General features: G+C 48.3%; 1 protein-coding gene across 1 annotated transcript in view; it reads right to left on the bottom strand.

Moving 5' to 3' along the window:
- Positions 1 to 22,026, bottom strand: part of CAPN5 (calpain 5) — a 52,475-nt gene that overhangs the window by 18,404 nt on the left and 12,045 nt on the right. Inside the window, exons 2-3 of the mRNA XM_066572292.1 lie at positions 18,148 to 18,324; positions 2,172 to 2,303 (exon numbers count right to left, since the gene is read on the bottom strand). Of these exons, the coding sequence (XP_066428389.1) occupies positions 2,172 to 2,303; positions 18,148 to 18,309 (294 nt within the window). The 5' untranslated portion in view covers positions 18,310 to 18,324. The remainder of the gene's footprint in view (positions 1 to 2,171; positions 2,304 to 18,147; positions 18,325 to 22,026) is intronic.

Below are 22,026 nucleotides of genomic sequence, written 5' to 3'. Positions count from 1 at the left end.
ATCCTGGCATGGTTTTGACCCCCATTTTAATGTCTCCATTTCTTTTCATAAAAGCTAGACATATCTGAAGGATCATAGAAAGGGTGTTACAGAGCCAGATCACACCTAGACCCATGTAGGGTCATCCAAGACTCAGGAATTTAGAAAACAGCTCTCAACTAAATTCCAGCACCTAAATTCCATTCCCACTCAGTGATTCTCACCATGCAGGCATAATGGGAAGCAGGGGCATGGAGAAAGCAAGGTGGAAGAAAATGTTTGAATAAAATAACCTCCTAGGATCCACAGGGATGTGCTGGCCTGCCTGATTTCCTTGAAGGTATTCTCCCTCCCCACACTTAAGAGAGACAATTTCACTATGTGAAATGGAGCAAAGGACACGCAGAGCCTATGTTACATCCTGGTGTAAACCAGGAACACATTTTCTAGTAGCCATGTGTGATCTGGGCCAAGATTCCTGGGCTGATATTTCAGAGATACTAAACCCTGCATCAGCATCTCTCAGTTCTTGCCAGACCCCAAATAGAGACATTTTGGTGTCCAGCAATGTTATCACAACATGTGATAACATTGCATGTGTAATCACACTTAGGACCCAGGGGCCCATTATTTCTGTCTCTGAGATCTTCAGCAAATAAGAAATTCTTTACTGTGAGCATGGTGAGACACTGACACAAGAGGCTCAGAGAATTTGTGGATGCCCCATCCCCGGAAGTGTTCAAGGTCAGGTTGAATGGGGCTTTGAGCAGCCTGGTCTAGTGAAAAGTGTCCCTGCCTGTGGCAGGGGAGCTGGAACTAAACAGTCATTAGGGTCTCTTCCAACCTTTATAATTCTAGAAATCAAACCTTTCTGAAAGAAAAGAGAGGGCAGGTAAAAAAAAAGCCTCTGAGAGTTAAAGCAATGGAAAATGAGAAGTCGCAAACACCCACAGCCAAATTGCCAAGGGAGGAAAAGCAATGCCCAGCAAACTGAAATAATGAAGTGTCCAAAGGGACCCAGCCTCTGTTTGGTTGGCATTTCCCAGGGCAGAGCTGGAAGTGAATGTTGAGGAAGGATGACAACTTGCCCACTCACCCTTGGGGGATGTTGATGGTGAGGAACAAGCTAATCAACCCTGTGCATCATCCTTGTGATAGAGCCACCACAGCCACCATGGCAGGAAGTCATACTGCTTATCTAGAAGGCAACAACAGCTATCCTGTTCCCATATAAAGAAAATCCTCGATTTTAACAAAAAATGAGGATGCTGCAAGAAATCCCTGAGCCTGGTAGTCATGCTCACCACAGGAAGCAGAGACTGGAAGAACCACAATACCTAGGGCAGATGTAAAGGTGTGGGGTGGAGGAAGGCTGTAGGAGACTGGGTGAAGGAGGGTGGTGCAGCCTGCACACACTGGCTGGCTGCCTTTTACAGTAAAATCTGGGAAAAGCTGCTTGCAGCTTGCTGGTCTCTTGCCCTATGATGATGCACACCTGCACCAGAGGCTGAAGTCCCCTCTACCTTGGCTTTCACAGGGCTGACATCTTGCACAGCTGAGGCCATGGTGGAGATGGGCACAGACTGTCCAAGGATGTGGCACTGAGCACCTCCCTCCCCCTGTACCTCTCTGCTTGCTCCCCAGGCCTGCAGCCCCTCGCCCTGCTGCAGCTCCTCGGTGGCCTTCTGGCACACAGTACATTCCCTTTGGACCCCACACTTGGTCCATGCAGCCATGGGACAGGCCAGGGATGGATGCTTTGGGCAAGCAGTGACTTGGGAGAGATGTTAACAGCCTGAAATCAACCTTCCTGCCCCAGCATGAGGTGTCTCACTGCCAAGGTGGAACACAGTAAACAGTCAAAGAGAGGGGACACCATGGGAACAAGGGGAACAGGGCCTAATGCTGCAGCTGAGCAATTCAATCATCCTGAATTTTTGTTCTTATTCTTAATTTTTGGATTGTTTTGGTATTCAAAGGGTGAAATTTGGGATCTGAAAAACAGGATGGGATTTGATCCCCTTGGTTAAGGAGAAACTGGATTTTGCAAGCCAGTCTTTTAAGGGAGATTTTTGCACATTATCAGCTTTTCAGGACATGAGGCATCTCTGAGAACCAGTTTTTGACTTGGACAAACACAACGCGAAGCCAAGGTGTTGACAGGCTCTCCCCTGGCATGGGGAATCACTTACCTTCTGCCACAGAGACTCCCGGGATGCCAGGGAGGAGCAGGCAGCCACAAACCAGCAGTTCCCAACCTGGCCCTGGTGCAAGTCATGGGAGCTGATCCCATCCACAAAGAGACGTGGATCATTGCAGATTTCCTGTGGGACAGGAGAAAAACAGACACACTGGCTCAGTGAGCAGATGGGGAAACCAGGGCTTCTTGGCAAAGGAAAGTCACTCCCTCTCTTCCTCAGACTCCATGTAAACCTGACCTGCAGCTTTCTGCTGGCCTCGCTCATCAGGCTGGTGGCAGAAGAACCCTGCCCTGCCTTCTGCTCTCACCAGGACATGGGCAGCATCACAAGACCTACTCCCTATTCTGTCCCAGCACCAGTGCAGCTTTGTCATAATTATCCCTGTTGATAATGGTATCGTTTCACACCATTACTGCCCTTCTAAGTCTCCTCTTTCAGATGACTCTATGCCATGACTGTTTTACAAAGAGTGAGGGATCTGCTCTTCCAGATTCTAGCACAACAGATAAAAAAATTTTGGTGAGCCAAAAGCTTTGTAGCTGGGCCAGAAGGATTAAATACTCATTTTGCCACCAAAACCAGGATGGTGGATTGTGCATAGACACCATGGATGTAGAAACTTGGGTAGGAGGCAGCTGGGAGGTAAGCTCATCCCTCCAACCATGCATGAAGACCATTGACTTTTCTCTGCCTGGCTCCTGTCAGGCTGCCCTCCCTGCTTCCCACTCCCACTTAGAGCCTGGACAAGAAAGCACTTAAATAACAAGAGGGTGTTGAGCAAGCTTCAGGTAACACACTGCTTTTTTAAAAATGCTTTTTCTCCTGCTCAATCCAGTTTGTAAGTTCACATCCAGCTGGAGGCTGGGAGCAGATGGGACAGACAAAGAGCTGAGAGAACCTTTTCCCCTTTGCTATTACGTTTAAGCTGAAGAGGAAAAAGGAAAAGCAGATTATTATTCTTCCTCCGCACCTCCCAGTTTTTCAGGTTGGTTGTACCCAGAATAATATGCCCCCCCCCCCCCCCTCGACTTTGCATACGAGGACTTGTTTTACCTCTACCCATAGATTCATGGAAGGGTTTGGGTTGGAAGGGACTCTAAAGATCATCTAGTTCCAAACCCTGCACTCTAGGCAGAGACCCCACCCACTAGATTATGTTGCCTAAGGCCCCACCACAGGGATAGAAACCATAAGCACCTCCTGCTATTCCCACCCAGCCCAGGCAGCACCAAATACCTCCAAGTTAACCTGGCACAAACGGGCCAGGATGAGACCCAAGGAAAAGGCCTAATCGCCTGAAGCTGGCGGTGCAGGGTGTTGGGATGAGCGCTACAGGGAGGCAAGCTGACAGCAGCAAGGGCAGGAGCCACCAGCGCCCCTCAGCATGGCTGGGCGCATACAGGGACGGCAGAGGAGCGGGCCCAGCTCCTGTTTCACTGCACCGGGAAAGCTCCCAGCAGTGGGCATGTGTCCGCTGCTGGGGGTGTCTGTAAGATCCGCTCCTTGTGATCCTGCTCTTTCGTTATTTCATCTGAGGGCCACAGCTGCCCTTTCTGCCCTTGGGGGCATATGAGGATTACAATAAAGGAGTTGCTTGGTATTACACAGACAGGGGAGAAACACAGAGACCCAAAATGGTCTGGGTTAGAAGGAATCTTTTAAAGGCCATCTAGTACAAGTCCCTGCAGTAAGTGGGGACATCATCAACTGGATCAGGTTGTTCAGAGCCCAGTCCAACCTGATCTTGAATGTTTCCTGGGGCTGGGACATCGATCACCTCTCTGGGCAAGCTAAGCCGGTGTCTGACCAGCCTCTTTGTAAAAAATTTGTTCCTTATAGGTAGTCTAAATCAGTTTAAAACCACTACTCCTTGTCCTGTCTCAACAGGCCCTGCTAAAAAGTTTGTCCCCATCTTTCTTATAAGCCACTCTCAAGTACTGAGAAGCTGCAGTAAGGTCTGCCCTGAAGTGCAGAGCGGGGCTACCACACTTCCCTGCAGAAGGCCCACATACCACGCTCGAGCCTGGGGACTGAGCCTGGTCCTAGTGGACTCCCAGTGATCCTAAGCACAGAATCACCAAATCAATGTGGTTATAAGGAATTTCTGGATATCATCCTGTCCACACCCCCTAATCAAAACAGGGTCAGCTACAGTAGGTTACTCAGGACTGTGTTCAGTCAGGTTTTGAGTATCTCCAGGAATGGAGATTTTGCAACCTCTCTGGGAAGCCTGTGCCAGTTTTTGGACCACCCTCACAGTATCAAGTCTTTTCTTATAATTAAATAGAATTTCCAGATTTTCAGTTTGCACACACTGTCTCCTGTGCTGTCACTGGGCACCACTGAGAAGTCTGGCTTGTTCTCCTTCATTCCCGGCTCTCCGGTATTTATGGACATTGTTAAGATTCCCCTGAGCCTTCTCTTCTCCAGAGTGAAAAATCACAGAACCATTAAGAAGACCTCTAAGATCGTGGAATCCAGCCTTTAACCCAGCACTGCCAAGTCCACCACTAAACCATGTCTCTCAGCACCACATCTGTACTTTTCTTGAATATTTCTAGAGATGGTGATTCCACTGCTTCCCTGTTCCAATTCTTGAACACCCTTTCAGTGATGAAATGTTTTCTAATATCCAGTCCTTGTAAAGGGGAAGGCAGCATTGCCTCCTTGTTCTAATGCCGTGGAACTGATTCTATCAGGATGAGTCTCATCCATGGGTCAGTCTCCCCAGCAAAAACCCCCTGGGAAGGTTTGCCATATTCCTTAGATTGGAGCTTACCAATATTAAATTACTTGGATTCTTCAGTCCCTATGGAAGATGCTGAGTTTCCACTCATACATTTTGTATCTGGTCTAGACTGTGTGGCCTCAATCCACTGGGATGACATTCCCTGTGTTCTTTCTGGCTGTACTGAGGTGGGAGCCAAGGACCAAGGCACTGCTTCAGCTAGGCTGCAATGCCCCAGGACTGCATGGAGCATGGTGGGGCCCTGGTTTGTGATGCAGAGCACACTCGGAGCCATGGAGCACCATGCCTATGTACAGAGGTGGTTGATGGACAAGATACCAGTGGGAACTAGGTCAAAAAGCCAAGAAAAGCTTTGGAACATTTAGTGCTCCTTTTCCTGTGAAAAGTGCTGGAAGTGATAAGGAGCTTGTTCTGCAGCCAGATGGAATTACAGGGCCTGGGATTTGCATGTGCAAAGGGAGGAGGGAAGCAGAGATTCCCAGAGCAGAGAAGGCCATGACCTTGGTTTCCTCCCCTCCCTACCATGCAGCAGACAGAATCCAGGTGAGCAATAACATTTATCCAGGCAGCAAACACCACGTCACCCGCCCGGCACCATGACCCTGAGAGAGGAGGGCAGCACACCAACATCTACACCCACACACACCCTGGGGCCTTCTGGGTTCAGGCTTCAGCCACAGCAGAACCAGCTCAAACTGCCTCTTGCCACTTGAGGCTCCAGCAGACAGGAACTCCATCCTGTCCTTCATTTATTACAGCCTGATCCGGGCTGCTCCTAGTCTGGACATAGATGGAGAGCAGGAAGGAACAGGGAGGGGAAGCCAAAAGCTATGGCTGCAGGGAAACAATGGTTTTAATGTGTGGTTCTTAACTCTGCCTTGGCCAAGGGAGTCATCCATGTCTCTTTACCCCTAAGGAGAACCTGTCTTGGAGGATCCCAAGAATCACCGAACCATTGAGGCTGGAAAAGCCCTTAAGATCACCAAGTCCAACCATTAATCCAACATTTCCATGTTCACCACTAGATCATGTTGCCAAGTGCCACACCTACGTGTTCTTTGAACACTTCTGGAGATGGTTATTACAAGGAACCTAAGCACCATCAGAGATGATCTGCCCTCCCCAAAATTGTCTGCTGAAATGCCTGCTGAGCTCCAGGCAACAAAACACAATTTAGAGAAAGCCTGTGTGGATGGTTCTATGGAAAGATTCAGACTGATAACACAGAGAGGGCCCAAATAGTGATTCAAAGTTCTGGTGATTCATATCCTCCCTCCTCCAATGGATGTGGGACAGAGGTGGAAATCAGAGCCAGAGCAGGTCCCTGTTGATGAGGGGCTGATTGCAGAGGTCTGGTTTATGAGAGCCCAGATTGGGACAGTTTGCTTCCTCTAGCTTTGGATTTTTGAAGTTCATTAAGGCAAAAAAGAATACCCAATCAGAGCAATTATCGTGTACTTTTTTGCTTCCCACCCAAAAGGACATGGTCTTTCCCTCTGCTCTCCCTTTTGGGAGATAACTTCCCAAAACACACACAATATTCTTCCAAATACATTTAAAGCAGAAAATATCTTCCTCACCTTCTCCAGCCAGTCCAGTTCCACACAGGGTTGTAAGGAGAAAATCACTCTCTAATTTGCTTTATAATTGGTGACTGTTTTACCATAAATGTTTCCTGGTGCAGGTTTCTGAGATTCAGATTCACTGGGGATCTGGATCATGTCCAGCCAGATGTGGGGAGGGAAAAAGCTATGGCAGGAGGAGGAACAACCACAGGAGATGCAACATCTGCTGCATGCCAGGACCATTTTTTGCTAACAAGATTTTGTAAGGAACAGACGAGTCTAATTTCATTGCAGAGCCTGGCTGTTTCAGAACAATGCCTTCACTCAGACTTGCAAAGTCAGCAAAATAATCTATTAGCATGGCTGCACTCCCTCCCTCCCTTCTGAGCAACTGGGAACCGAAAGGATCCTGTCTTAAATGTCACTCACACAGACAAGAGAGCAAGAGGCCCCCAGGCATGGCAAGCAACAGTGACACAGCAGACACAAAGGTCCCTGTGTTGCCCTGCTGCAGGTATCTGCAACTGGGATGTGATTTTGCAAAAAGGGAAATTAATAAAATTTGCACGAGGGTGACAAAGGAAAGGGAAACGGGGTGAATTTAGAATACCAAGTGTCTATGCTTTCAGATGGATTAATATAGGATTATAGAATCATGGAGTGGTTTGGGTTGGAAGGGACCTTAAAGATCATTTCTCTCCAACCCCCTGCCATAGGCAAGGACACCTTCCACTAGAGCAGGTGGCTCAAAGCCACATCCAACCTGGCCTTGAACACTTTCAGGGATGTGGCAGCCACAGCTTCTCTGGGCAACCTGTGCCAGTGCCTCACCACCCTCACTATAAAAAAAATGTGTTGTTATATCTACTTTTAATCCATCCTTTTTCAGTTTAAAGGCATTATCCCTTTGTCCTGTCACTACAGGCTCTACTAAAAAATATATACTTGGCAGATCAGCTTCACACACATGGAAGGAGGGTAGGCTTGGCTGGGAATATCTACACCCTACAGAACTATTTATGGGGGTTTGTATTGCCTCAGTCAGGCATCCCTAATGCTAATCCACTCACAGTATCTCAGTGTGTACACATTTGTATTGTTATCAGCTCCCACACCATGCAGAGGGCACTGGACACTCCACCCACAGCAAACAGGACTTGCTTGTGAAGGGAGGCATCCAAAACCACACGCTCGCTACAAACTCTTTGACTCAGTTTGTGTACCACAGCATCATGCAATGGCATTTGCTCTGACACCAGGAAGAGTGGGGGCAGTGTTTGTTTTGGCAGCAGGAAGAGCAGGGACAGAGGCAAACAAGATCTAGAGGTCAGTTTGCAGGACCTCATCAGGTCCCTCTGCAGTTTTATCTTCCAGGTATCCAAAGTACAAAGGCACCCAAAAAAGGATAAAGCAATAAGAGGTGGAGAGACACAAGAGGCTGTGAGAGCACTGCACTTCCCCAGGAGCAGATGGAGAGGGATTGGAAGGAGAATGGCACAACTACAGAGACTCCAGACCTGTCATTCCTCCCACATGCCCTTTCCAGGGATGCACTTGGGAAGTCTCACCATTACTCCATCCAGGACTTCTTCAGTCTACCCAGTCAAGACTGATGCAGAGGCTGGCACATCCTGGCTTTTAGCATCACCACACATCCAGACACAGCCCTCCCCAGGCCATCTCTCCCACAGCAAGTGCTTTTGTCTGGTGGCAAAGCCACTAAGGAAAAAAAGCTCCCTGGATACCAAGAGCCCTGAGGGCTGCAGAAGTCACTGCCAAAGCAGGAAAGTCTTCACATGGCTCACTGACAAACTGGGGGATGGGACACTCAGAGCAGTGAGATGACATGTGAGGAAGAGGAAGGAAGCAAGCTCCCAAGACTGTTTAACACCCTCTGACAGATAGACCTCTCTGACTCAGCACAGTGCTGCTGGCCACCTTCACCCAAGTTCCCCCATCCTCCATCACATCCCAGTCTTGAGCTCTCCTGCAGATCTCCTTTGACCACCTTCCCCTGAGAACCAACCCTGGTTTGGCAGTATTGTGAGTTTAAAACACACCCACACTCCAAAGCCCTCCCACATGGCACACACCATGCTCTCAGTTGCTCCAACACTTTTAGTTGTGAGGTTTAACCTCTAACAGAGGAACTGCTTGGCTTGAAACTGTGAGCATGAAGCCCCAGACCTGGAGGATCACGGTCATGCAGGTACAAGTGAGGGATCACACACCACAGGCAGGAGCCCTGAGCCCTGAGGATCTCCACATCTTGCATCACTTTTGAGCCATCAGTCCCCACCATGGAGGATGCAGAGGTGGGGCCAGGCTGGTGGAAAGGACTTACCCTATCCAAGTAAGTCCTGCTGTGAAACACTACAGTATTTCAGGAGGAATGGTCCAAACCCAGCCAGTGAAATCCTGGAGCAAGCTGATGTTGCCACAAGCTCAGCTGCACTGTTTCTGCCTCCAAGCAACATAATTCAAAAGCTGCTCTACCTGAATCCCAAATCCTGTGTCCCACTGAAAGCCAATCTTCTAAATCAGGATTTAGAAATCTAAATTGTGCAGGGGTTTTCTGTTGATTTTGTTTGTTTGTTTTTAATTAACCAAAGAGCCAAGTTATTGATGGGAAAAGAAGAACTGGAAGCTGCAAAGGAAAAGTCCTCCACACTCCATTGTGCATATCTCAGATCAAAATCTCCAAACTGCTTTTCTGTGGGGACACCTCCCACACCCCCTTGAGCCATACTCTCTCCATTTCCTTCTCCCAGGGCAAGGAAATACCCTTTGGTTTGTGATTGTGTCCCATTCATAGCACCTCCATTCAAAAACAGGACTTGACCTCACCACAATCTAAATTAATCCCTGACTATGCAAAGATGATGAAAAATGAGGTTATCATGAGTTTAAGCCATTTAAAGAAAGTACTTCCAGCCCACACCTATTCTGGTTATTCATACACTGGGTGTAGCTTTACAAACAGAATCCTGTTTTATGAGAAAACCACCCTCTAGAGATGTGGAGTCATGAGCTTTTGCTAACTGGGAGAAGGGACATTAATTCTTATGTAACTCTGTCAGTGGCATCTGCATCAGACCACAGTCAAAATTTAACCACCCATGACCACTCTCCATTAAGATGGTTTGTTCATCCTTTTCCTTCTTGGGTGGGGACTGGGAGAAATGCATCACTGAGCAGTGGTTTCTTCACAAAGATCCAGAAAAATCAAAAAGCATTGTTTTATCCACTCACACTCACTCACAAACTCACACAGTTGCACACTCACACACACACTCACACTCTTTGTATTTTATTTTCCTTCTGCAAGTGGCAGCACCATGCCTGATCAAGTCTTTTCAAGGGCTTCAGTGAAAGACACTTGCTCCAGCAGGAACACCTGCCCTTAACATAGACAAATCACCCCAAAATCCCATCCTCTCTGAGGGCTCAAAGATTAGAGCTCACAGACAGTGCAGAAACTCCCAGCCTGCATCAAGATTAAAAGCCTTGGCTGATTCAGAGCGTGCATCCAGCTCTGGGAACCCCACCACAAGGAGGACATGGACCTTGCTTGCTGGCGCGAGTCCATCCTCAAAGATGCTCAGAATGCTGAAGTAGCTCTGCTATGAGGACAGGATGAGAGAGTTGGGGTTGTGCAATCTGTAGACAAGAGGGATCCAAGGAGAACTTAAGAGCTCCTACCAGTGCCTAAAGAAGCTCCAAGAGAGCTGGAGATGGACTTTTGACAAGTGCATGAAGTAACAGGACAAGGAGGAATGGCTTTAAACTGAATAAAATCAAGTTTAAGTTAGATAATAGAAAGAAATTCTTTCCTGTGAGGATGGTGAGGCACTGGCACAGGTTTCCCAGACAAGCTGTGGATGCCCCATCCCTGGGACATGTTGGATAGGGCTTTGAGTGGTGAGAAACACATTCAGTGCAGGTATCTCGGTGAGCAGCTGCAGTTTGAGCTCTGGGGGGAGGAAGCCCAAGCCTGAGACAAGAGGCTGTGAACTGCTGCCCAAGGAACAAAGGGCACCTGTGTCCCATCCATGTGACCTAGGAGACACTAGGAGACTCTCCAGGCTTTCCTTTTGGGACTGTGAGAGGATAAAAACATAAGGCTTCCTTTGTTCGGGGTCCCTCTTCAGAGGCACCAGCTCAGGCTGTTATTTTATCACTGCACCAAGATGAAATAATTTTAATGATCCGGATCTCTGAAACTCTGTTCTGGGAAAGCTGGGGTCACAGTAAGGAAACCTGCTCTGACCCTGATTGCAGGGAGCCAAGTGGGGCACCCACTGTCTCCCTGGAGCTGCCCCCTACAATGAGGTCTCGGTCCCAGTTCAGGTGGTGGGAGTGTGACTGCCAGAATGGCTCCTGGATGGCTGCACAGGGAAGTTTCCTTAACACTAAGCAACTAGGTCTAGTGGAAGATACCTCTCCCATGGCAGGGAGGCTGGAACTAGGTGATCTTGAAACCAAACCACTCTGGGGTTCTGTGATAAGCAGCTCTGTAATTGCTCCACAGGACGAATGTGCCCCTCCAGGACCCCAGAGCCCAGGCTGGGAGGGAGGATTTGCACATTCCCTGCCATGGAGATCAGAGGCAGTGGATGGCCAGGACTCCTTTCTGTGACACCCTCTGCTATTGTTCTGCTCTTCCTCATTACCAATACAGTAATTTCTTGTCACCAACATGCAGCTGCACTTAGAAGCACTAAGAAGCATGCCATGAATCTAATCCAGGGATTTTACCATCCCTTTTGCTTTTAAGGCCGTGTCCTTCTGATGCTGAGGACAGAGCAGACTGGCTGGAAATTTCTTATCCAAGGCTGCACTAGTGCCAAGCAGCTTATCAACTCCAGTCCTCACTGGGGCTAAGGGGGAGAGTGTGCTTGCCTGGCACCGTGAGGCCGTGGCCCTGGGAGGATCTGGCGAGACCTGCTGGAATGCAGCCAGGGTCAGCATCACATCTAATGGGAGCAGAGACCTTTTAAAGAAGTGCAAATAATAACAATGAATCTCTTGTTCATCCTTGAGCGATGGAGTAGCCTATGAATGGCTTGAAAAATGCAAAAACGAGGTCAATTCAGAGATTGCATTAAATGATGATCAAATCTTTTCCTGGCAAGGAACAGCCAGACTGGCAATCAGCTCCAGTTTTACTGAAAACAGCAGATAAATTAACAGGCAAGTGGCTCATAAATTCTTAAGACAAGAAATGCAAAGCTCAGGAAGGATTTTAACCCCTGTGATGGACCCCAGGCAGAGTCTGTTGACTCTGTTCAGAGGAGATGATCCCTCAGTCAATCCAGAAGCACAGAGGAGCCCCAGTGTCAACACTAACCCCAAGCATTCATTGGGAGAGACCAAAACTGAGAGAGACAGGCCAAGACACTGCAGAAAGCTCAGTAAAGACACTCCTGGAGCACAGAATTTAGTACTTTAGTCTTTCTGGAAGAAACACCTCCAAGTGGGACACCAGAAGGTTTTTGCACCCAATTGCCATTTCCAGTGTAAGTGCCTCCCTGCTAAACTCTTAGTGAACTTCAGAGAGCAAAGAACTGCAAGAATCTAACCTCTGTCCTCCCCATTATCTTCACTCTTGTGTTTTTGCCAGCTTCCCAGCCTGCACTACACACTGGGGAAACGACCTTTTAATGCAGAAACTTGTGGGCAGGGAAGTCCTGGTCCTGCTTTTAGTGAATTAGTTCATTGACTCCTTTCCCCTTCCAGGAAACCCCCAAGGGGATTGACTGTATAACCCTCATACAGCAAGAGAAAAGAGCTAAGTGCTTAATAATGTGAAGAAGAGTGGAGGTAAGAGATGCTCTCCCATCCTGCAGCACCTCCTCCAAAGACAGCAGCATCCAGTCCAGGAGACAATGGACATAACATATCCTGCATGACAGGACACGGGAGAATGCCTTTAAGGTGAAATAGGGCAGATTTAGATTAGGTATTAGGTAGAAATTCTTCCCTGTTAGGGTGGTGAGACACTGGACCAGGCTGTCCTGAGAAGCTGTGGATGCCCCATCTCTGCAAGTGTTGAAGGCCAGGCTGGATGGGGCTCTGAGCACCCTGGTCTAGTGGAAGGTGTCCCTGCCCAAGGAACTAGAGGATCTTTAGGATCCCTTCCAACTCAAACCATTCTATGATTCTGTGAATGGACAAAACCCCTATATACAAGTCACAGTAGGTATATACCAGGAAGGCAGGGAATGGCTATTGAAAAATCCTATTGTCTTGGTTTCTAAAACAAGATTTCTCTTGTCTGTCTGGGAAAAAATCTCAGGGCTGTGACTGAGAGCATCTCTCCCCAGTGCCATACTAGGGCTGAAAATGCCATGGTCCTAGTGCCCTAAGATCTCCTGCTTCCATAATTTTTCCCAAAACACCTGGCCCGTCTCTCTCCCCCATAACTACTCTCTCAGGCTTTCCCCTCCAAATGACATTGCCCTCATCCAGGCAAAATAATATTACCATTTTGCAAGAATCTACCTTTATGCTCTTTAATCAGTGACAATCTCCCCTGACAATTAATTCCTGCAGAGATAATTCAGCGCTTGCAACTAAATACTGGAGAGAGATAAAAATACTGAGAAACAGGTATGGAGGAAAAAACTCTTCCCCTGAAGATTGGGAGGGTGTATACTTCATCCAAGAGAGTTTCTCTGGTGGTTGCAACCATCCAGGCTTGAACTCACAGTGCAGGGATGCAGCCCGGGTTCAACAATGACCACAGGTCACCTTGACCCACACAGTCACTGTGACACTGCTTGGACAGGAATACACTCAGCACACAGCAGCCACCTGCCTCCCAGAACAGGGAGGAAAACACCATCTCCATGCTCAGCCTTGCTCCCTGGGAAGAGCTGAAGGACCAGAGCATGCAGCTCATGCAGTTCAACATCACACCTGCGCGTGATGTAAGCTAAGAGATGCTCTCCCATCCTGCAGCACCTCCTCCAAAGACAACAGCATCCAGTCCAAGAGACAATGGACATAATAAATCCTGCATGACAGGACAAGGGAGAATGGCTTTAAAGTGAAATTGGGTAAATTTAGATTAGGTATTAGGAAGAAATTCTACCCTGTGAGAGTGGTGAGACACTGGATGAGGTTGTCCTGAGAAGCTGTGGATGCCACATCCACCAGGCTTCATTTGCTTCCCCAGGTGCAGTGATGCCCAAATTTGTCCTGGTTGGTGACCCATCCCAGCAGCAGGTCATAGCTTGGCAGGCTGAACCTGAACCAAGTGTCCCTCTTGCTGCTGAGAGAAAACAAGCCCTGGGTAAGGCCCAGAGGTGTTTAAGACAGACCCTAACCAAAGCCTGTAGCAATCCCATGGCATCATGGAAGCACCCTGTACCCAAGGAGAGAACTTGGGACAGTGATGATTAGAAGAGATTAACCCTTTCCCCACAGGGTAGATGAGTCTCTTCTATCCTACACCATCATTGTTTTTTCCACAGGGGATCAACAGACACAGCAGATGCCCCAAATCTTCCTCTGTTTTTGCCATCCATCCTGCACCTCATCCATCCCCTTCTACTCATCTTTGTGCCACCTCTTCTTATTTACCCACCTCCCAGCCATCCAGACCAGCTCACCCAATGCACAGACCAAACCTCTCACTTCCAAGGTGCGCTGCCAGCACTCCTGTCCCAAAAGGAGAGGGCAAAACTCAGCTTGAGGGTCAGGCTGAGATTTCCACTGGGAGTGGTACTGCTTGCTGGACACAGATTTCCCTCTCCTTTGCACAGTAGCATACAGAGCACAAGGGAAAGAAGTTTCAAGCAAGGTGTTGGGATTTGAGCTAAGCTCAAAAGTTCTGTTTAATTTTTAATGCAGCAGCCGAGTGCTGCTGCCAAAAGGAGATGCTGATGCTGCCTGAATGATCTCCAAAATCTGCTTTGGCAAGGCAACGAGCAGCCAGCTTTGTTTTTAAGTGGAGTCACTAAACAGGGCTCTCCAGGACCCCCTTCCCTGCCCAGGCTGATGCTGTGGTTTCCCTCTCTCCCTCCCTCCGAAGCACTCCAGTAATTGGCTTTCTGGCCTCGCCGGGCCGCATCACGAAGGCGTCCAGCAAACAACCACCGGAGCCAAAACACAATTAGAGGGCTCAAACAGCTGCTCCCTCTGCAAAGATCTGGCATCCAGAGCAGGGCTGGAGGCCAAGGAAAGCAGGGAGGGAGGGAGGACACCCTGCTGGAAATAATAAGGCTGAGCCCGTTCCAGGAAAGGCTGCAGTGCCGGATGCAGGAGGAAGTTGAAGCAAAACAGCCTGACCAGGGAAGGGACCAGAGCTGTTCCTCATCCTCTCCCTTTCCCCTCTGCCCAGAAAAACCTCAAGGGAAAGCACGGCAGAGATTGGGGGTTTTGTTGTTTTGCTGGGTTTTTTTTGCCAAAACAGCCTCAAGCTTTGGGAGTGCATGGAGGAACAGAGAGGATGCTGGAAGAATAGCTGGGGAGGTAGAGATGCATACACAGAGGACACACTGTTTAGATCTGTACTAGCACCATGGAAGTATGAGGAAATAAGATCCTGTCTCTGCCAAAGCACATTGCCAGCACACCAGTGAGTTCACTGTGGTTGCTTTTCACATGCAAGTGCTTTATCTGAAAAATCACAGAATGGTTTTCATTCAGAAGGACCTTCAAAATCACCTAGTTCTGACTGCCCTGCTGTGGCCAGGAACACCTTCCATTAGACCACATTGCTCAAAGCCCATCCAACCTGGCCTTGAACACTTTCAGGAATACAGCAGCTACAGCTTCTCAAGGCACAATTTATCTCCTACGTCTGATTTCTTTCCGTAGATCACAGATGACAACTTTTCTGAGAAAGCAAGTGGTTGTTTTTAATAGTGGACAGCATTTATTTCCATTCTCCACCCACTCTGTTCTCACAGCAAAGCCAGAGACACTATGAGCTCTTAGGTTTTATCACAGTTTTAGCTCAAATACTCCGGAACAACTCATGGCCATGGCCCTGAGAGATAAAAGTGTGTGCACACCATCCCTTCCCTGTAAACTGTTCCTGGGACTGGGGATTCCATTTCTTAGTATGGAAATCCCCAAAACAGCATCTGCCAAAAGCTGGGAGTATCACTACTTGCTTTTTTCTGAAAGAGATTTAACTGTGATTGCCTAAGATAAGATTTGCTGGTTGTAATAGAAACAAGACATTTCTGTGGTTTAACAACTGCACCATGCCATTCAATAGCACACAAGCAGAACAGTTGATTTAAGCTTCATGGACATTTTGGACTTTACTGAATCCTGCATTAACTTGGAAAAGCTGATAGTGATTGCTTTCTTGCAGAAGATGCTGGGATTTTTCCTGGACTCCCTCCCTTGGAAAGCCAGTATGAATTCAGGCAGAATCAGGTCCAGCAACTAAAAATGTCATTTTGCATTTTCTGCTGGCACAAAGCAATTCTCCCTGTGAAATTGAGTTACTTTTGCTGAAATGAACAATTGAGAGAAAGAACATAGAGAAATGCTTTTGAGAAAGAGGTTTCTCGAAACTTCAGCAGGAAACAGGGCAGGTGTGAGTTCATATTCTTTTTTTAATGGTGATTCTGTGGTCAAAGCAGGTGAGTAGGTTGGATCAAACAATCCTACCAGACAGAGGCATCATGAGTCTGCCACTGCTCAGCATACATTCCTTCTGGCACCCAAACTGCTGGCAAAATTCCCTTTATCTGGTGCACAGGCAGCAAAATAAGACCACCTCTGTGTCTTGTTAAGCCAGAGGACCTTGCTGGCACATGGGACCCACTTCCAGCCTCCATTCCCACTGACAGAGAGTCCTGATTCAACATTCTATGCTAATTGCTTTAATGGTCCCCTCCTACACAAACAGTTCTATGATCCTATGAAACTGCAGAGCTGGGTGGCTGGAAAAAGTCTGATTCACTCTCTGTTTCAGCAGGGATGGGTCTGAACTAGGTGAGCATGACACCTTGCAGATGAGGTTCAGAAAGCTTTCTTAGAAAGAACTCATGCTCTACAGAGCAAGGCAGCAAGAGGATAACACCTGCCTGAACACCAAGGGCTGCAAGTGAGATGAAAGGCAGAAAAGCAGATGGAGAAAAGCTCTGAGATGCTCAGCAGAACACAAACAATCCCTGTCCCTCTACAAAGGGATCCCATCCTCTGTCTTTAGACATGGGGCTGCAGTAATGTGTGTGACCTGACTGCAAATCAGCAAGGGGGTCTCAAATACATCCCCACCTTTTAGTCCCAGAGAAAGTTGTTTAGAAAGTCTCAGCTACCACCTGCCTGCTGTATAAATGGGATGTGCATGGTGTGTTCATGTTGGCCCCCACACTGAGACCAAACCATGGTCGGCCCTGTCTTCAGAAGGCAGCTGTGCACAAAGACTCTTTTCTTTCCAGCAGATAAGGGGAATAAACTAAAACACACACAGGGCTTTGCACAAATCCAGTGTCCAGGCAGAGCTGGAGTGGAAGACACAAAGGCAGAGCAGAGGGAAGTGAGGTCTCCTCCCACAAGGAGCCCAGTGGGATGCTGGAGGGCTCAGCCCCTCTGCCACACAACAAGAGTCAGTTCAGCTCCCTCTCTCCCTTCACACAAAGCCTTTTGTGCACCCCCTCCAGACTGCCCTTGCCCAGACAGACACAGCACTGTCTTGTGCAAGGCCAGCTGATTTTCTGGGCTGTCAGCGGGGGCGAAGATGATGACGGCAGCTCAGGCAACCCCACAACACTCAAATGCCACCAAGTCACGTGTGGAAAAGCACAGGCTGGGCAGAGAGGGCTGCTGCTCCCCACAGGAGGGAAGGAAACCCAGGTGTGTGAGATGCTGGGATACTGCCACTCCCCAGCCACAATTATCACTGGTACCTGGGACTCCTTGTGCTTCATGGCAGTCAGAGCACTGCGCTCATGGGCAACTCCAAGCAGACAGCCATAACAAGACATACAAATTCCCCACAGTGCCCTCAGGTCCTGATGTGTATCCTTTGGGCTGGCACTGAGGACTGAAGAAGAGGAACTGGCAATGCTGGGGACAGGCAATGTTATCCCCAGCCTCCTGCAGCCTGCCTTCATGACAGACACAGCAGCACACAGGTTTTTGCACAGAAGAGAGAGGATGGGTACAACCACCCTCTTCCCCAAAGATCCCAAAATCACCTCACCTATCCAAAGCTTATCTTTTCCCCTTCCAAATGGACCACCACTAGTGGCAGGTGTCCCTGCCCTTGGCAGGAGGGTTGGAACTAGTTCTTTAAGGTCTCTTCCAACTCAAACCATCCTGTGATTCAGAGATAACGCTCTGCCTTGCTGGACCCACCAGCCTCACAGGAGTACACAACACCAACCCAGCTGCAAATCATCTCTCTGGTTTATGCATGGGGAAACTGAGTCACAGAAAAGCCTCCTTTGCTCTTGGACCTCACCAGACGCAGAGAAGCTTGGACCTGAGTGCAGCAGGTCTCCCTGGCACCCTAGAGGCTCACAATATCAGGACTGGGTAAATAAATAAATGCTGTTGGGGAGAGGAGATGTTGACTGGGGCTTGACAGCCTCGGTGAAGGGCGCACTGTGCATTTTTAGGAGCACCTGAAAGCAGAGATGGTAGAAAGCAGTGCTGAGGGGCAAGGGGATGGGGCACTTACTTTGGGTCGCTTCCACTGGATGCCCTGAATCCTTGACTTGTAGAAGAGGGAGTCGTCGTTGGCGGGGAAGAGCGGGTCCTCGAAGAGCTGCTTCCGCCGCTGGCACTCCTTCTTGAGCGAGGCGTAGCGCTGGTTCTCGTAGGGCTTCACTGAGGAAAACATCCTTCCTCACCGGCTCTGGAGGACAGGCAGAGCAGCAATGAGACAGGGCACGGTCTGCCCAGGGACACCCAATCCTCCTCTGCCACTCTTGAGTGGCAGCACCAAGACATGGTGGCTGAAGACAACCACCTCCGAGCCCAAGTGTACCTTGTTGATCCGTCGGGGTTGGGACTCCCATTTATCCCCCAAACTGGCCAAATGAACACCAAATAAGGCATAGCAGTAGATAATAACTGGTGCCCTGCTTCTCAACAAATTTCTAACTCATTTGGGAAAAACACAGCCCTCAGAAGCAAAGGAGGAAGAGACACCCCCTGCAAGATGGGTGTGCAGAGCTGTGGGGGCTGAGCCCTACCCAGAGCACCCCCACCACGGAGCTTCAACTCACAAAACTGTGCATTTCATGATTTTGTCAGAGACACCAATTTCTCAGCAGACTTTATCAGATCAGGTGTTAATTAAAAAAAAGGTCTCCTGGCAGAGCACCGCACGTTTCTGGATTAATTATTCTTTCCTGACAAGTGTCTTGCTTCCAGGGTAGAGATGTGCATTTAGCAATTCAGATAACAGCAGGAAACCATTGCTCAAATGCCCCCCAGAGAGAAATCAGCTCTTCTCCACCACCCCTGCCTTTCGGTCGCTGGGTACCAACCCCTTTGCTCAGGTACAAGGAAAAGGAGTGCTCTGTATAGCTCCCCTAATCACAGACTTCTTCCAGAACTCCTTCCGTAAAGTTTCTCTGTATTTATTTTTAACAGACATGTACAATCCTTATCTCTTCCCAAAAGGGAATGTCCTTTTTCAAAAGCTGGCCATTAGTGACCTCAGTCTGGAAATATCTAGTGTGGTTTCCTAAAGAAATGGGAATGTTTGTGCTACAAAACCATGGAAGCATGGAATCATTCAGGTCAGAAAGGACCTCTAAGGTCACCTATGCACCAACCCAGCAGTGCCAAGCTCACCACTAAAGCACACTCCTAAGTGACATAATCCCAGCTTCAGTCTCCAACATGGTAAAACTAAGGGTGCCCCATCCAGTGGGTGGATGCATCCAGCAGGCTGACCTCTCATCCCTCCCAGTGAGACATACAGAAACCATATGCTTGCTGTGGTATCACAACACGTGGTGGGATAATGAAGTTGTGATAATGGCTAATCAGAAGCAGCTAATTTGTAAGCACCCAAAATCCCAAGGATTATTTGATCACTGATGGCTGGCACCAATTTAAGCAGCAGTGTGACATCCCTTGTAATGAACCACTACGATAAGCAGAAGGAAAGTAGGTGTCTGAGAGCTAAACTAATGCCCATTCTGGTGATCCAGGAGCATTGCCCACCCAGCCAGCCTTCTCTCCTCTGAGAGAGACAAAAACACTTCACTTATGGAAAGCTGAAGAGCAAAGCACAGGTTTAATTGACAACATTTATCAGCTTGATTAGCAGCACAAGTGCTCATCACTCAGAGCTTAAGTAAACCCAAAATAATCCCCTTGCTGGTTGCTCCACAGGTCTGTGCTACTGAGGAGGAATTGCAAAAGCAGCTCGTGGGGATTTTCTCCCTCCCATCAGTACCAGATGCTTTGTAGCATCCCAGATGATACAAAGAGGCCCAAGTGCATCACCTGCCCTCAGAAAAGCCTTAAAAATAAATGGCCTGATATAAACCTGTAGCCATGATATTTTCTGAAAAATCCTTTCCTTAGGATTTTTTGTCCTGAGAAGCTGAGAGGCCTCAGGAATGAAATGTAAACAATGATTGTCTGCTGCTGTGGAATGCAACAGGTGCATCTGTGATTGGTCTCATGCGGTTGTTTCTAACTAATGACCAATCACAGTCAGCTGGCTCGGACTCTCTGTCCGAGACACAAGCCTTTGTTATCATTCCTTCTTATGCTATTCGTAGCTAACCTTCTGATGAAATCCTTTCTTCTATTCTTTTAGTATAGTTTTAATATAATATATATCATAAAACAATAAATCAAGCCTTCTGAAACATGGAGTCAGATCCTCATCTCTTCCCTCATCCTCAGACCCCTGTGAACAAGGTCGCATAAATCCCCAAATAATACAACAAATTTACTCCTTGTGGAAAGGCTGACAGCCTCATTGAGCAGTCAGGGAATGCACCCAGTAGTCCAATCCACCCTGCTAAGAGGGCCAGGGAAGGCACTGGCCTTCAGATCTCCAGCAGAGGAAGGGGTGAAAAATAAGGGAGATTTACCCAGGGAGGTCATGGGGACATCTGGCACTGAACAAGCTGCTTTTGAGTGACAGTGAGGCCAAGACTTTCACAGTGATAGCACTCAATGCTAAAGAGAGACAAGGGGAAAGCAGCAGTGCTGGGAAAGGATGGTTGGCAACTGCCTTCTGCAGGAACAACAGGCTGAGAGAGGAGGAAGGTGCTGTTAGCTGACATGCAAGATGAATTGCTTGGACTGGTGCATGAACTGGGCTGAAAGACACGAGAGGATATTTCCATGGGAGGTTGTGCAGAAAGAACCAGCAGGATTAGGAAGGGAGCCTGGAAGGGAAGGGAGGAGGGAGGTCTTTCTAAAAGCCATGCTCAAGTTAAAGGCAGGAATTTTAGGTTTGATGTCGGAGATGCTGGATGCTTCTCTGCAGCCTGTACCATGGCCAAGGGCTGGCACTTGGCTGCTCATTCATAAAATTACTGCTACACCCTGCAGCTTGGAGCTGTGCTTTCCAGTGATCCCTGCAACACTGACTTTCATGATGACTAGACATCCTGTTCAATGTCCATCCCTATGAGAACAGGGTGGCAGTCATCTCAGCCAAGGAGTTCTAGCCTTTCTGATGCCCAGATCTGCCTGAAATTTGCCCTGCTATCCCACCCTACAGTGACTGTCACCTTGCCAGCCATCTGTCCTCGCTGCAGGGCTACTCTCACATGACAGCCTGTAGATGGATTTGAGTTGCAAAGGAAATGCCAAGCAGAAGGGGAAGGGACACTGTTCAGGATCATTTAGAAAAACAAACAAATAATAAATAAAACACCTTGCAAAATAATTAAAAGGAAGGGGCAGAGGGAATGTTCTTAGGGCAGCGTTAAAATTCATTACTCTCTCTAATTTGCAGCATTTCATGCTTAGCAGGCTGAACTTCACCTCTGCCATGTTAAAATGCCCAAAGGCTGTCTAATTACTCTTTGCCCTCTTGGACCAAGCTCAGATGCTCCAGGAGAGCAAGAAGTGGGTGTTTTCATGCCTGATTTGAATTAACAACTCTACACTTGCATATGCATATGTTTGCCTGTGAGAAGGAAGAGGAATCTGCACTCACCACCCAGCATGAATTTTTATAAGCAGTTGTCTGATCCTAATCTCAGTCCTGCCATGAAGGAGTTAAACAAAAAAACACTTTGTTGGAAGACTGAGCCAGACTTATGACTCAGGGGTGTTGTGGACTCCCCTTTTCACCTCCAGCATCATCCAGGTGCTCCAGCTCCTGCCAGCTGGTAACAGCCATGGCTCTAAGAACTGCAACAGGGAGAAGGATTGAAAGTGTTTGCACTGGCCAGGACCAAACACCTGCTGAAAGGCTCTTCCCTCCTCCCTCCAAACATCTTCTTCTCCTTGCCTTCCAGCTCAGAGGCTGCTTGGGTGGCTGGCATGGGCTCACCAAGCTTGTGCTATGCAAGGCTGCAGCCTGGCCAGGAGCAAAGCCTCCTTGCTTGTAGATCCTACAGCTGCCTGCCTC

Source organism: Molothrus aeneus, chromosome 2 (genome assembly GCF_037042795.1).
Source record: "Molothrus aeneus isolate 106 chromosome 2, BPBGC_Maene_1.0, whole genome shotgun sequence".
Classification (NCBI taxonomy): Eukaryota; Metazoa; Chordata; class Aves; order Passeriformes; family Icteridae; genus Molothrus; species Molothrus aeneus.
This window is presented reverse-complemented; position numbering and strand designations above follow the sequence as displayed.